General features: G+C 41.4%; 1 protein-coding gene across 3 annotated transcripts; it reads left to right on the top strand.

The window, feature by feature from the left end:
- The first annotated feature begins 11,111 nt into the window (after positions 1-11,111).
- LOC148035110 (uncharacterized) lies at positions 11,112-13,999 on the top strand. 3 transcript variants are annotated; one of them, XM_087680074.1, is made up of 6 exons: positions 11,112-11,586; positions 11,675-11,760; positions 11,869-12,232; positions 13,020-13,353; positions 13,464-13,541; positions 13,665-13,999. In XM_087680074.1, exons 1-6 carry the CDS (start codon positions 11,456-11,458, stop codon positions 13,713-13,715), a joined length of 1,044 nt encoding a protein of 347 aa, XP_087536200.1. In that variant the 5' UTR covers positions 11,112-11,455; the 3' UTR covers positions 13,716-13,999. The 3 variants fall into 3 exon arrangements, with proteins under 3 accessions (XP_087536200.1, XP_087536201.1, XP_087536203.1); XM_087680077.1 differs by having other exon boundaries at positions 11,461-11,586; positions 11,700-11,760; XM_087680075.1 differs by lacking the exon at positions 11,675-11,760 and having other exon boundaries at positions 11,125-11,586.
- The last annotated feature ends 1,209 nt before the right edge of the window (positions 14,000-15,208 follow it).

A 15,208-nucleotide genomic window follows, 5' to 3' on the forward strand; every position in this document is an offset into this window, starting at 1 on the left:
CCTTTGGATATAGGTGGTGTACTAATTCTACTCATGTCACCATGCATTGGGAGCATGCACTCACATTCCCACTCTTGGAAGATCTAGGTTCTCCTCACTCCCATTGGGAATCTCATGAATGTGTGGGGGCTTTAACTCATCTTCTCCATATACACTCGTGGCTACTACTCTAGATCCACTTGATGATGTGTCTTCCATGGGGCATGTATTCTAATAGTGTGGGCCACTACACTTGAAACATCTAACTCTTGTGGGGGCTGAGGTTTGGGGTCTCCACCATGATGTATTTGACTATGCTACCCCGTAAGATGCACTTAGGATTGGTCTATTGTGATTGTTTCCCGACCTTCTAAAGGCCCCCCTTAGTACCAAGGTGGATTGTGATTTGGTTGAGATTAATCCTAAGACCTGACTTCTAATTTCAAAGAGATGGGTCCTCTCAAGGGGTTTGATCTCGTAGTCCAAGTTTTGATGGTGAGGTTTGTATTGAATCTAGTACGGTTTCCTTGGGTTGTCCTCCTTCCTTCTGAGTCTACTAGTCTCTCAACCATTCTCATGGTCTCAACTAGACTCTCAAGTTCATTTCTCTTTACATCTCTTCTAGCCTACTCCTACATGCCAAATAGGAATCCATGTAACTTGGTGTTTGTATCTATGTTTGGGAGTTGAAGCATCAATTGTCTATACATGTTGGCATGCTCCTTCATCTTCCCTTGAGTACTTCTATGAGCACTCCTAGATTTCAAGCAAGAATCATTCTAATACTAAGTGTAATACACCTGCACTCAATCACTCACTTGAAATGGCATAAAAAGGTGATACTACATGTGAGAGCAAAGTATACTCTTGTATTATTCAATGAAAGAAACTATACAACATAGGTACACCCCAAGTATACACCCTTGTGATGCGACACAGTTGATGGTTCACCACTAGGTATAGAAAATCACATAAAGAGTGGAGACGAACGAGCTGAGCTCAGATTCATTACTACTATATATATAGGTACATCTGTAGGCAATGCTATGGTATAGCTACAAAGTCCTTATGAGGGGGCAAGGCACACACACACACACACACACACACACACACACACACACACACACACACACACAGAGAGAGAGAGAGAGAGAGAGAGAGAGAGAGAGAGAGAGAGAGAGAGAGAGAGAGAGAGAGAGAGAGAGAGAGAGAGAGAGAGAGAGTGTGTGTGTGTGTGTGTGTGTGTGTGAGCATATATAGAAATTGAACAAAAAGGCATGCCATAAACTAGAGTATTTTGATACCACCACTATAGCCTAAGGACCTATCTAATCTATGCAAAGCATAGGAAAACAAGCAAACCTCAATCCACTATCAACCCAAGGACATCTATAATTTAGTGAGTTTACAAAGTATAGGAAAATGAAAAGCTCAATCCATTTATACATCCTCAGTAAGTCCAAGTAGAAACACCACATATAATGATGTGAAAATGCACCGCAAGACAACAAATATTAAAAGATAACTAACATAAAGTATCATTAAAATGTATTATATCAAAACAATGCCCAATATCATGATTATTTGCATAATAATAACAAGCATGAGAGTGAGGTGTGTTAAGAAAATTAAGTATTAAAACAATGTATTTTTTTACTAAGAAAGATATTTAGAGAACACAACCTATCACATTACAAAAACGTAATAAATATTACATCCTTTGCATGATGTGTTCATGTGAATATGTTTGTATGTGAGCTACCCTCTCTCTCTCTCTCCCCAACACACACACACATAGATACCCTTAGTCCAATGATGGTCGCTTTGGGATGGGACCTTTTGCATAAAAGAGAGTAGTGTTCTTCTCTCTCTTCCCTTGGGCATGAGAGGGTGCTAAGCAAGTAAAATTAAATGGCTTAAATCAACAAAAGATTATAATGCATTTTGAGCTAATTTAACTCTACAAAAATAGCCCCAAAAAATTTTACCATTGAGAAATTCATTTATTTGGGACAGTAAGGCAAATGCCCAAAAGTCCCCTATATAAGGATATGTGGACATTGCTCACCATCCCTCATCATTATCTTCATTTTTCCATAGGCATCAACCATCAAATTGGTGAATAATTCATGAATATGGGGTGCTCACCAATGTATTTGGAGGTTGTCAAATGCTTCTTCTTGGTTTCGGAATTATTTTGAGCTTGAATTAGGCTCTAGCTTGGTCTTCCTTCACTGGCATTTGGCTTCAATTGGCATGCTTTGGACCGGTCTATGCCTATTGTCACTACTTGACATTTAGGCCTCTTGCATTTATGCTTTGGTCAGATATGGATGCCACTTTATTTGCCCATGCTTGACAGTTACTTGGAGCTTCATCTTCAAATATATTTGAGCATTTTGGATCTACTAGGCATTACTTTTGGTTGTCATTTACATGCTCTTTGAATGCTTTCAGGCTTATGCTTTACAAATCTAAGATAGCTTGGGATTTATGCTCCAAACGTACCCTACTGGGATTTGGCATGTCTGATGCTATGTATTTGATGTATTAAAGTGTTGCTTGCTCTCTTTGCATTTGACTTCACTTCCAGTGGGAGCCTCTTGGTATATTCGGATGTACACAGAGTCTTATTTATAGATGAGCTTGAGCTTGTGGGACAGTTACATGCATTTGTTCTCTTGAGAGTCTTATTTACAGATGAGCTTGAGCTTGAGCATGTGGGATAGTTACATGCATTTGCTCTCTTGAGATCTTTATGTCTGCGATTTGTCTGTAGTGGGCCGATTTGATACGCCTATTGGGGCAAGCACCTATCTCTGTCACAAGTTTGTCAGTTTTGTATGCATCTTGGATGGTTATGTATTGAGCTTATTGCTCTATCAGTTGTGGTTGTGCTTGGTCTCTTCTCTTACCCCAAGACCCATTACATGCATGACTTCTAGACCTATGAGATGTCTCTTGCCTGACAGGTGATTGGTTTGACAATTCTTGGTACCTTCTTGCCCTTGGAAACTCACTGTTGGATGTATCTTGCTACTTGGTAGTTGCAGTGAGATATGTATCAACGATTGCTTCATTTTGGGACAGTTTTACATACTGCTGTCATTTATTATAGCAAGCTAAAATCTGTAGATTTTGAGCACTTCTATGAGGGTAATGCTTACTATTTGATGTTATCTTGGTCACATTTGGTGGACAGGTGCTTCTCTTGGTGAAATCCACCCTTTCAGCCAGTTTTAGCAGTGGTTTTAGTGCATTTTCTACTAATTACAGCAACCTGCAATTTTACATTTTTTGCTTTGATTTGGGACAGCATGGCTGGTCATCTGAAAGATACAGCTCTCTTTAACATTGCCAAGTTGGATGGTACCAACTATGGGTATTGGAAATCCCAAATATGGCAGGTTTTGGTGTAGAAGTTGCAGATTAAACCCTTACATTTCAAAGGTGTTAAACCTGAGGATATGGATGATGATGTTTGGATGGAAGTTGATGTTTGGATGATGATGTTGAGAGTGCTTTATTGATTGAGGAAATCAACAGGAGAAACAATGATGCTTCTCGCTCTTCACATGCATTGACCGTTAGAGGTGGCAGACATGGTAAGCATGATAATGATCATAAGGGCAGGGACTCTCAGAAGTTGAGGTCCAAATTATGTGGTCGCAGTAAGTCCTGTGGATGGAAATATGATCTTATCTATATTTATTGTGGGAAAGCAAGACATATTAGGCCACAATGCCATAAAATGTGCAATGATAAGCGCAAGGAAAAAGGAAAAGAAAAAGCATAGAAAAAGACTTTTGAGCGCAGTATTGTACTTGCAAAGTCCAGTGTGAAGATAGAAGAGGTTAATGTCATGCAGGCCACTAATTCAGATGATGATTACATACTTGCAGCTTCTTCATATGATGCCTTACAGACTTCTGAGATACATTCTATGTATGCGTAGTGATGGCTCTTGGATTCGGGTGCGGCCTTTCATGTGACACCCTATAGAGATTGGTTTCATACCTATAGTACCATGTCTAGTTCTGTGCGTCTTGGTGATGACAGGTCTCTTGACATTGTGGGCATTGGAGATGTTAGGTTGCAATTTCCTTCTGGCAGTTCTTTTATTTTGCATGATGTATGCCATGTACATGCGTTGACTCACAACCTTATGTCAATTGGACAGCTTGATGATGTAAGGTATTTTGTGTCTTTTGGAGACTCTGCATGAAAGATTACTCGTGGCAGGCTTGTACTTGCAAGAGGTGCCAAGTCTGGCAGCCTCTATCCCTTACTTGTATCTTTCACAGATGATTACTCATGTAAGGTTTAGGCTTATTCTATGAAGAGAAAATCCGATGTCTTAGACACATTTCAGTGTTGGCTTGCATTGGCAGAGAACCAGTCTGAGAAAAGGCTCCAATGCCTAAGGTCAGATAATGGGGGTGAATATGTATCACTTACTTTTGAGCAGTTTTGTGATGAGCGAAGTATTAAGCGTCAATTGACCGCCCCTTACACCCCACCCCAAAATGGTATGGCTGGACGTATGAATAGGATCATCCAGGAAAGGGTCTGTAGCATGCTTAGCCAGGCTTGCTTACCACATCACTTTTGGGCTAAGCAGTTACTACTGCAGTGCATCTCATTAACAGGTCGCCTAGCAGTGGCATTGACTTTTAGGTTACAGAGGAGGTATGGGTAGGCAAGCCCCCCCTCTTATGATCATTTGTGTGTCTTTGGATGTGAGGCATTCTGCCATGTGCCCATGGACAAACGCAATAAGCTGGATCCTAAAAGTGTCAAATGCATTTTCATTGGCTATGGAGATGCATGAGAGATGGGTTACCATCTATGGGATCTGCAGGCACGAAAAGTGATTCGCAGCCATGATGTCATCTTTCATGAGGAAAAAATGCATATGCAGCCTAAGAAAGTGGTTGAGGTACACAGAGTTATCTTTTAGGAGGAGCCACCTACTCTTGTTCAGCCCGCTCCACGGCCAGCTAGACAGCGTGCAGCATTACCTAATGCTCATGGCGCAAATGCTAGACATGCTGATGTTAGACAGAACGTCAATCAGGCAACAAAGCCTGAATGGAGGCGTTCTACTAGAGATAGACGACCTCCTAACCATTTTGCGTCCTCTATGGATTATATATTGGTTATAGATGCAGAAGAGCCTCTCACTTATGATGAGACTATTCGTAGGGGTGATTGTCACTCTTGGGAGAGGGCTATCCAGTCTGAGCTTGACTCATTGCATAAGAATCGGACTTGGGATTCAGTTTCCTTGCCTCAGGGTAAGAAGGCTTTGCCATGCAAGTGGGTATATAAGCTGAAAAGTACCCCTAGACACCCCAAGCCGGCATACAAGGCTCGATTGGTTGCTAAGGGTTTTAAGCAAGAACATGGCGTTGACTTTGATGAAGTCTTTTCTCATGTGGTTAAGATGACCACCCTACGCTTGGTCTTGGCCTTGGTTGCATAGCTTGACCTGGACTTGTACCAGATGGATGTCAAGACGACCTTTTTACATGGGGAATTGCATGATGAGATTTACATGGAGCAACCAAAGGGCTTTGCAGACCCTGGCAGGAAACACCTAGTGTGCAAGCTAAAGAAGAGTTTATATGGCTTGAAGTAGGCACCTAGGAAATGGTACCATAAGTTTGATGCATTCATGTAGTCACAGGGCTATAGCCGCAGTGTTATGGATTCGTGCTTGTACACGAAGAAAGCCCATGACGGTTCTTTACTGATTTTGGTACTCTATGTGGATGACATGCTTTTAGCAGGGACAGCTCATGAGGAGCTAGATGCTCTTAAGGCTCATCTCAAGAAGAGCTTTGAGATGAAAAATCTTAGACAGGCCTTTCATATACTTGGTATGCACATTACGCGCGATAGATCTCAAGGACTACTCTATCTGTCGTAGAGGGAGTACATTCATAAAGTCCTTGAGTGCTTCCGCATGCAGGATGTTAAGCCTATTGGATGTCCATTACCTTCTCATGTGAAGATTTCACAGGCCGATTGTCCGCAGACAGATGAGTAGAGGGTCGAGATGACCAAGATTCCCTATGCATTAGTCATGGGCAGTCTTATGTATGCCATGATTACCACCCGTCTAGATATAGCTTTTGCAGTTGGGGTTATGGCACGTTATATGGCTACACCTGGCAAGAAACATTGGGATGTTGTGAAGGGTATCATGAGGTACCTGAAGGGCACAACAGATATGTGCCTTTGCTATGGCAACTAAGATACAGGAGTCGTGGGGTACACTAACTCTAATTATGCAGGACATGCAGATAGTAGGAAGTCCACTTCTAGCTATGTGTTCACTTATGCTGGAGGGGCTATCTCTTGGATGTCTAGGGCGTAGAAGTGTACGGATCTTTTTACTGCAGAGGCCGAGTATATTGCAGCCATAGAGGCTTGCAAGGAGGCTATTTGATTGCAGATCTTGGTATGACAGATGCTATGCCTACACTGCATTCTAATTCTATGAGTGCCATTCAGTTTGCCGGTCTTCCATGCGAAGACGAAACATATTGAGGTGAGGTATCACTTCATTGCGAGGTCGTTGAGGAAAGGTCTGTTGGACTTATCAAGATTTCGACTAAGCAAAATCCTACAGACTTGCTCACGAAGAGCCTCACTACTGAGCACTTTGCCTTCCTCAAGAGATTGATGGCCATTGGATGAGATGACATCTTTTTTCCTCATCTTGTTGTACATGTGTACATGTTGTACTATCTTTTCCTTATTTCTCTCTCACTGGGGCAGATTCACCTTTAAGTGGGAGGTTGTTGGGGGTAAAGGCGTCTCCGCCTAGCCATCCATGTATTACTACACTGATAGTACCCGCCACTGCACAGTGCAGGTGGTGGGTGCCCATCACAGTCACTTATTCTTTATTCTTTTAGTGACAATTTGAATAAAGGAAGGCCCAGCCACACATTGTGGTTGTTGGAGTTCCCACTTTTGAGTCTCTCACTCTCTTGTCTCTTGCTCTCCATTCGCCATAGCTCTCAACGCTAAGCTTCTTCCTCTTGGGTTCCACTTCCCTTTCATAATATATCATCAACGTATGTTTCATACAATCTTTTCCATGCATGTACCATCTATGTGCATAACCCTCAAGGTAACCTTGCGAACCTTAAACAATATTGTTTTAAGTAAAGACTAATCGAAGACTTGTTGATGCTTAATACTTTATTAGAGAGAGCGAAGAACTTGGACCTGAGTGGCTAGAGGTGGGGTGTTACTCGTAGTTCCATCAACTCTTGTCACACCTACCGTAGTTGGATTGACAATTATGCCCTCGCCTGAAGCTTTGTTGCTCTGCCATATCCATGTGTGACATTCTCTACTTGGGGGCCATTCTCGATCTTTCTCTCTTTTAGGCATGATTCCCACAAGACTTCAATAGCCTCTTACTCAAGAAGAGGAGGGGAAATTGGGGGAAATCGGCTCATGGGGTAGGGATATAAGCTCAGGGAAGAAGGAAAAGGAAAAATGTGTGTGGCCACCCTCTAAGGAGGGGAAAAGAGAAAGAACCTTCTAGAAAGTTCTCTCTCTCTCTCTCTCTCTCTCTCTCTCTCTCTCTCTCTCTCTCTCTCTCTCTCTCTCTCTCTCTCTCTCTCTCTCTCGTGCCGTGTCAAGGCCTTCACTTCTCCCTTCTTTCTTTCATTTTGATTGGGGAAGGGGGGGTTATAGTGGGAGAGAGGTGGGGAGGAAGTGGAGTGGTGCATGGTGGTGAGAGTTCTGGCCCTCCCAACTGGCCGCGGGCTGCAAGAGGCTTGGGGGGAGGTAGGCCATGTAGCCGTCCCCTCGACATCATAGCCATCATTGTCTTCTTCGCCTTCTTCATCGACGTCTACTTCACTTCCCCTCCCTCGTCGGTGTCATATTCTTCTTCCTCCCCCCACCACCTGTTTGGTGATGATAGGGGGGGAGGATTTAAAAAAAATTGATTATTTTGATTTATTTATAAAGGGGGGGTTCCTATGTGTAGAGGGGTGGGGATATTACATATGATAACTTAATATGATAGAATGGAATCTTGTTTGTTGAACCACAAGAAGGGTGAAATCCTTTGAGGCATGATGGGAGCATTCTCAAGATTGAAAATCGATCACATATTGACACTTCGTCTATAGGGTCTAGAATGGATGTGATATGGGTAGTTTTTGAATAGTTATTACCATAGCGATTGGATGAAGCACTAAATAATGTCATCAGATTTGATGGGTCTTAATCAAGTGTGATGGGCGTCACCTTGAGGAATTACATGCTACCTTCACTATTATAGATATTTAAGAATTGGGCTAAGTGTGACAACTTAGTTTACAATACTTGAAGGCAAGCTTAGGTGATCCAAAGGAAAGGTGTTATGCAATGGGACCACACTTTCTATGCAAAGAGAGACTCTAATGTAACTAGTTTCTCCAAGGCAAAGGGAACCAATTAATATCTAATGAAGAGGCATAAGAAAGATAATACAAGTACTTGACTTGGACTATGTGTTACTAAATTGATTGCTTATTACGCATTTTCTATTTAATAAATTCATGTCAATACATTAATGACTCACTTTTCTTTAAGTGTTGATGATGATCTAGCATGGCCATGAGACCATTTAGAGACCAGTATTCCTAGTGCATCACTTAATGGGATGATCAGAGCACTGTGACGGGGATATCTAGTACATGCAGTTAAAGTTATGAAGGGAGAAAGAAGTGTCTGCCAAGTGTAAGAGTGTACACAAGAACCAAGGAGTTACACATAAATGAAGATGGATTGAGTTCTAAGAAGAGGAAGTGCATTAGCATTGTGTATATGTATTTATGTGTGCATCCAGGGACGCGTGGGAATGTTTACTTGTGTGTAGTGAGCATTGCATTCATTTGGGGTCATCCTCTCCCCTACATGTCAAGGTTTAAGGTATTTTCTTTCATTAAGAAAGACGAGAGAGGGAATTCTCTCATTAAGAAAGACGAGAGACGCGATTCTGTGGAAGTGAGGAGAGAAGTGATTTTCTCTTTCTAAGGTCTAAAATGACACAAGCTTTTGTGCAGAATTCAATCTTGAGGTTGAGGCCCAAGGCAATCTAATAAACTCTCCTTATCTATGTCTCAAGGTGGTTGCATGGACCACAAGTTAAGAGTATAGTTTAAAAATTTATTTTTTGGAAAATCTATTTTTAAAATATCTCGCAATAGAAAAACGGTCTCTAAAAATGGGCCGATAGAGTTATCAGAAACAGCGAGATCTACAACTTTTGTGTTGGACGTTTTTTCATCCAAACAATGCACAAACAGATATCTCGAAATTAGTGCTGCAGAGTGGAACAACCACATCTTGCATGAAGATCAACTCAACTCTCTCTCCAAGAAGAGAAGCTCTTGAAAGCCTATAAAAGAGGAGGCTCTCCTTGGGTGTAGGGGAGAGGTAAAGGAAGCATCACTTTGCATGTATCCAAGAGGAGAAGAGAAGGTGCAAGTGCTGCGGAAGCCTTGCTAAAATCAAGTTCCAAGAGGAGAAGAGAAGGTGCAAGTGCTGCAGAAGCTTCGTTGAAATCAAGCACCAAGAGGAGAGCCCTACATATATTGTGTAGGAGAGCAGGAGACTCAAGAAGAATCAAAAGGTGCCAACTTCCAAGTTGTGCAAGTATTAGCCAGTTGTATACCGTGCAAGGAACCGTGATCTTGTTTCCAAGATCTACAAGTAAGAACTGGCTTATGTGTAACAGAGGAGCTTGCTCCATGTCAATAATATAACTCCACAAGGGGGGGGGGGGGGGGACTGGTCCATCTTCTAGTCCCTAGTGTGTTGTCAATTTCTCTACCTCTCTCTCTACATCTTTCTTTTCTCTCATCTATTCTCCCTTTGTGCCATCATAATATTCGCCATATATATTTTAAGTATATAAGAAAGTTGAGCGTGTATCTCGGATTCTGTAACACTATGTGAGTGAAAAGAGATGGCAATCATCATATGATTTTAAGTCAAATTACAAATCAAGAATAAGAAGAAGGCTATTGAAGGAAGTAAATAAGGAGCTACGACATGGCACAATATGTGAAGTCCTTATCACATTTTTCCCCAAACAACATGCCAAGTTGAAATTGTGCCTTCAAAGCTTTGTGAAGGAAACTTTAAGCTGAGCTAGAATGAAAGAGCATTGAAGCCTCTGCCCACAATTAAAATGAAACTATTGGGTGGATAAAATTTAAACAAACTAATACTTTGGTCCACCCACTTAATTGAGTAGTGGGTAAATCATGTAGATGGGTAGACATTGACGAGTCGAGTAACATAACTTGTGCTAAGACCCTTGCATGTGTTCCAGTTAAGGTAGAAATCCCTAGACCGATTTCCTTTCTTAGATCGATTAGGAAATTTGATTTTAAGAGTATAAGATACCTCATTTCACTACGATTGTGTTTATTTCATACTTGTTTGTGAGTTAAATATTGATGTGGTATATAAAGGCTCTCTTTTGGAGCCGTACATTTTGATATCAAAACATTAATAAGGATACTGATCTTATGAACACAAGATATCTTATAATACTATACCTGTTTGCTTGATGTTCCATGTGTCAGGCAGATGTGGGTATTGAGGAATCTCCTTCTGGGAGGCTAGTGCTTGGTATTAAACATGTAAAGTGGGAGCATGTCACTTGTTATCAGGGCTTTCTTTTGGGAGCCTAATACTTGGTACTAGAGGTGCAAAATGGAAGTGCCTTTATCCTTAAGCATGTGCCCAACCTTGCCGTCTCAATGTGGACCTTGAACCCATGCTAGTATTCCACCACTTCGTTCTTGCTAATCAAAATTGGCTTTTGCCGTGATACACATACATATGCCTATTTGTTACTGTAAATGCTGTTGGGTTCCTTGAACCCATGTTAATTTATAAAAGAGGCTTTTAACATTTTTCCACGAGGGCAAACGGGTTTCTTCCTTGGTTTTACCTTATAATATTCAACACCATGGGCTTTTGCAAGGGAGGCACCCCATACCTAGTTGGGTTGTGCCTAGTTTGGCATGTGGTTTCTCCCTCACAAAAAACTCATATGGTTGGGGCCAACAACCTCTTGCCGCTCACCCCACCTAGCTAAGTAAGTATGCGTTGCCTCCCTCGCAGAACCTCATGATGTTGTTGTAATTCACATTGTGGGGATTAGAGTGGGACGTCATCAGCTCGTGTGGGTTATTGAGTCGCGTCTTCTTTTTGTGTATAGCACAAAGTAGCCTCGACATAGGAAGCAGGCCATCGTATGCGTTGCATACATCATTCGATGGGCTGGTAGCTTCAAATCAAAGTTGAAAACCATCTGCTTCCTTATTATGTGTATTCCTCCTGAATCTTCTTCTTTCCTTACAACATTGTGTCCTTCAAAATCCATGACTTGGTCGCCATAGCCATTAGGTCTCAATAGATCATCCATCTTCCTGCTCCCTGCCTCATGCAAACCAACTGCTCTTCGTGCATCACTCCAGCGTTTGCTCTGCTACATACTCCGCGTTTTCCTGATCCTTTTCTTAAGGATTCACTATGCTTATTCAATTTTCGTGATGCCGCAAACTTCCTTTTCAGGTATGCAATCTAAGAAGTTCTCAGGATTCGTTTTTCTTATTCAAATTTTGTGATGCCTTAAACTTCCTTTCCCGGTATGCATTCTAAGAAGCAGGCTTTGGTGCCAAGTGCAGTCTCCTCAATCCAATGCTAGAGGGGGCTTGCCTTTTGAGATTATGAGATTTTTCTCTACAAGTATGAATGTTTAATCAATTCTGGACATGGTCTTGTGAAGAAGATTACAATACCAGAACGCTCACATATAATCTCTTGTGGTTTTGAAATCTTGCTTTTGGATTAAAGAGATGCCAGGGGGAAAAGGTGATGCTTCTCTGCTTGATTCGAAATTAGTACGATTCCTCACAAAACCTGATAAGGTTCAGGCAGGGAGAGAGGCTATAAAATCTGCAGTTGTGCACAAGGGGGTGAAGCCTACTACTGGGAATGGTGACTTATCACTGCGGTGGGGCCAGCGCAAGCGCTCCAGGGTTACAAAACCCCCAAGCGCTGCCCTAACAGAGACCGATGCGAATCCTGCATCGGTAGCTAAGAGGGCACCTGGTGCTGAAGATAGTCTTCGACGGACGGCCGCATTAGAACCTGAAGCTGATAAAGAGACTGCCCCACAAGTTTGTGATAAAGACTCGGTGCCAGAAGCTTGTAATAGGTAAAGCTCTAATTACAGACCTAACATTCTATTAACTGGTAAACTTGTAAACATCATGCTGAGTTTTTTCCCCATTCTAGCTTTCTAACTGCAAAAGCATATTTTTGTATATGTGATATCATGTGTGCCGTAAGTTCAGAAGAAATCTGTAATTTGTGTGTCCAACAATTTGTTATGATCAACAATGGAAATCAAAATGTTAGAGCCTCTAGTACCTCGGTTATCTTCCCCTGTCAGTCTCCCAGGATTATGGATTGCAGCTCTTTGCATATAAGATAGGTGCGCCACTGTATTATTGCAGTTTTCTCAGTGTGCTGTTGGTAGAAAAGGAGTCACTAAGTTAGTGGAATTAACCCTTCATCAGTCTCCAGCATCATTAGATGCTTGTGACCAATTCTTTCCCATGCTGTACTGTCAGAAAGTTGCAATTGTTAAATGGTGAGAGCCATTGCTGAACCTAGCACAGCAGGGCATTGCAAAATGGACACCCTTTGATACCCCTTGTTGCAGTAATTGTCTGTGTCAAAGACTGCTGACACAAGGACAAACTGGTTTGGTAGCTGACAAAGGATGTTGTTGTAGGGGTTGCTGAATACTGGTTCAATGAGCCTCAGTAACCCATATATTGTCCCATTTGCAGATTAATTGTCCAAATGTGTCCTGGATATGCTGCATTATGATGTTTGCATGCTTGCTTAATGCTTTGCTGGATAAAATTGTACTGTTAGTCAGGAAATGTGAACATATTTGTCATTGTTGTCACCATACTCTCTCTCCTGTGTGGCAGGAATGTTGCTGGGGTGCATGGCCTGCAATTAGGCCACCTTTTTACCAAACGTGATACCAAATCTCGTTACAAACGGAATGTGGCTTCTTCTGAAGTTTTCAATCTTGAAAATGATCTCTGCAACCATTCTAATAATAATGGCCACAATCACAGGAGGACAGAAATAGAATCCCTACAGGATATGTTGTCTGTAAGGGCATCAGATATATCTGTTCCTAAAATTCTGATTTCACTTTCACACAAGGAAAAAGAAGAGGATTTTTTAGCTTTCAAGGGCTCCAAGCTACCACAGAGGCCAAGAAGACGAGCCAAGCATGTGGAAAGATCAGTATCTGTAAGTTCCTTCTGCAAGTTAACTGATTGTGGTCAGAGTAGCAACATAAAAAGCATGCATGCTTTTGTGGAGGTTAATGATCTGACCTACAGTTGATGCATACATGGCAGTATGTCACACCTGGAGTGTGGCTGGGGGAGTTGCCAAAAGATAGATATGTGGTGAAAGAAAAGAAGCTTCTAAAGAAGGCAAGTCTTTGTCTGGATGTTGATTGTTTCATTAACAGTCCTGCCGAGTTTTTCTAGTGCTTTCAGGCTCTTTGAAGAATGATTTGCCCTGCTGTGCCTGACGTAAAAAGTTTCTGTTTGCAGAAACCCAAAGGCCTGAAGGAGATGAATGGTTTTGACAGTGACTCTGAATGACCTTTTCTTCATTTTGGTGGAATTTCACCTTGTCATAGGTCATCCATGTGGCCCTCAATTGAGGAGGGCAGCATGGGCAGTTCTCAGATGAGTGAAGTTATGCTGATCGGAAAACATGCAATTTCAGTCCTAGACCGGCAGGTTTGGAAAGAAAGATGTTTTCTCATCAAGTGTGTGACTTATATGAAGTTGTATGAGTGTTCACGACTCTTACAGGTATTTTCAAGTACATTTCTTAAAGTGCATTGTAGAATTTATGGTCAGTGATCCAAAATTTCCTTTTACTTGGGCACAGTTTTGTATGGTCCTTGAATATAAACGATTATAGAGCGCTAGACTCTTCAAACATCTAACATGCACAATGTCCAAAAGGAGTTGAGAACAGATTCATGTTTTTAGGGGCTAAAGTCTTTGCATTGGGACATGAATGATGTCCACTATTTCTTTAAATCAGATTTTGGCTCTGCGTGGATGATGACTAACATGACTATCAGACTTCCCTGTCTAGTTTTGAGCAGGTAGAATGATAGGTAGTAACTGCTGGTGCCCAATTACCCCGCATGCTTTAGTGCATGGCTCATGGCATTTGAGTCGGGTCTCTTGCTCCTCTATCTTGTTGTTGGGGAGGTCATGGTGCTATGCCATATCATTGACGATCATGTGATCATTGGCTTTTGCAAGAGAGGCTTTGCCATGGATTTGTTGTATGCTCTGTATGGGGGTGCAGTTAGATATTTTAGTTTCATTTTTAAAATTTTCATTCCTACAGTGTGGGCTATGGTCATGGAAACTTGGTTTCTTGATTCAACATTTCGAAAATGACACTAGAGTTTTGGAAAAGAGTTTGTTATTTTTCAACTGTAGAAGCATGTATTAATTGGCAAGCAATGTAAGCATGTATTATTATCACAACTCTTTTAGGGACTTAACTTTGATTAGAAGCACATGGTTTCTCATTTAAGGCACTAAAAAAAGATTATGCTAGTCAATAGTATCAACCATGAATTAGGGCAACTCTAGCATTCTCAAGTTCCCAATCAGCTAATGGCATGGATTTGTATGTAGTGTCAACATTGTATGCTGTTTGAGAATGAAGCTGCCTAGCTCGAAATAGTTGTAGTATTGTCATAAGAATTTACTGAAAAGCCTGTAAATGTTATGGTAAGATCACAGTAAAAAGTAACTTTTAACAAAAGGTCATACATGGGGGAAGTAGATTTAGGGGAGCAAGGCTACAAGATAGGCCTAACTAAATATGCTTACAAACTTGGAATCATTTGAAACCATATTTTTTTGAATATGGTTGATTTAGAGCAGTTTATAGCAAGCAATAAATGTATAAAATGAATAACAAATTGAAAATTTAATACTCTTGTCAGTTTGGGCTAAAGACCTCTTAAGAAATTGAGAGGTGCTGACACTTGATTTTGCCCAAAAACATTGCTGTCCCTTTTTGATTGAGCTAATTCTCCTACAACATTGGGAATATCTTG

This window comes from Lygodium microphyllum, chromosome 6 (genome assembly GCF_053477565.2).
Source record: "Lygodium microphyllum isolate KBCC chromosome 6, Lygodium_microphyllum_v1.1.10, whole genome shotgun sequence".
NCBI classification, from domain to species: domain Eukaryota; kingdom Viridiplantae; phylum Streptophyta; class Polypodiopsida; order Schizaeales; family Lygodiaceae; genus Lygodium; species Lygodium microphyllum.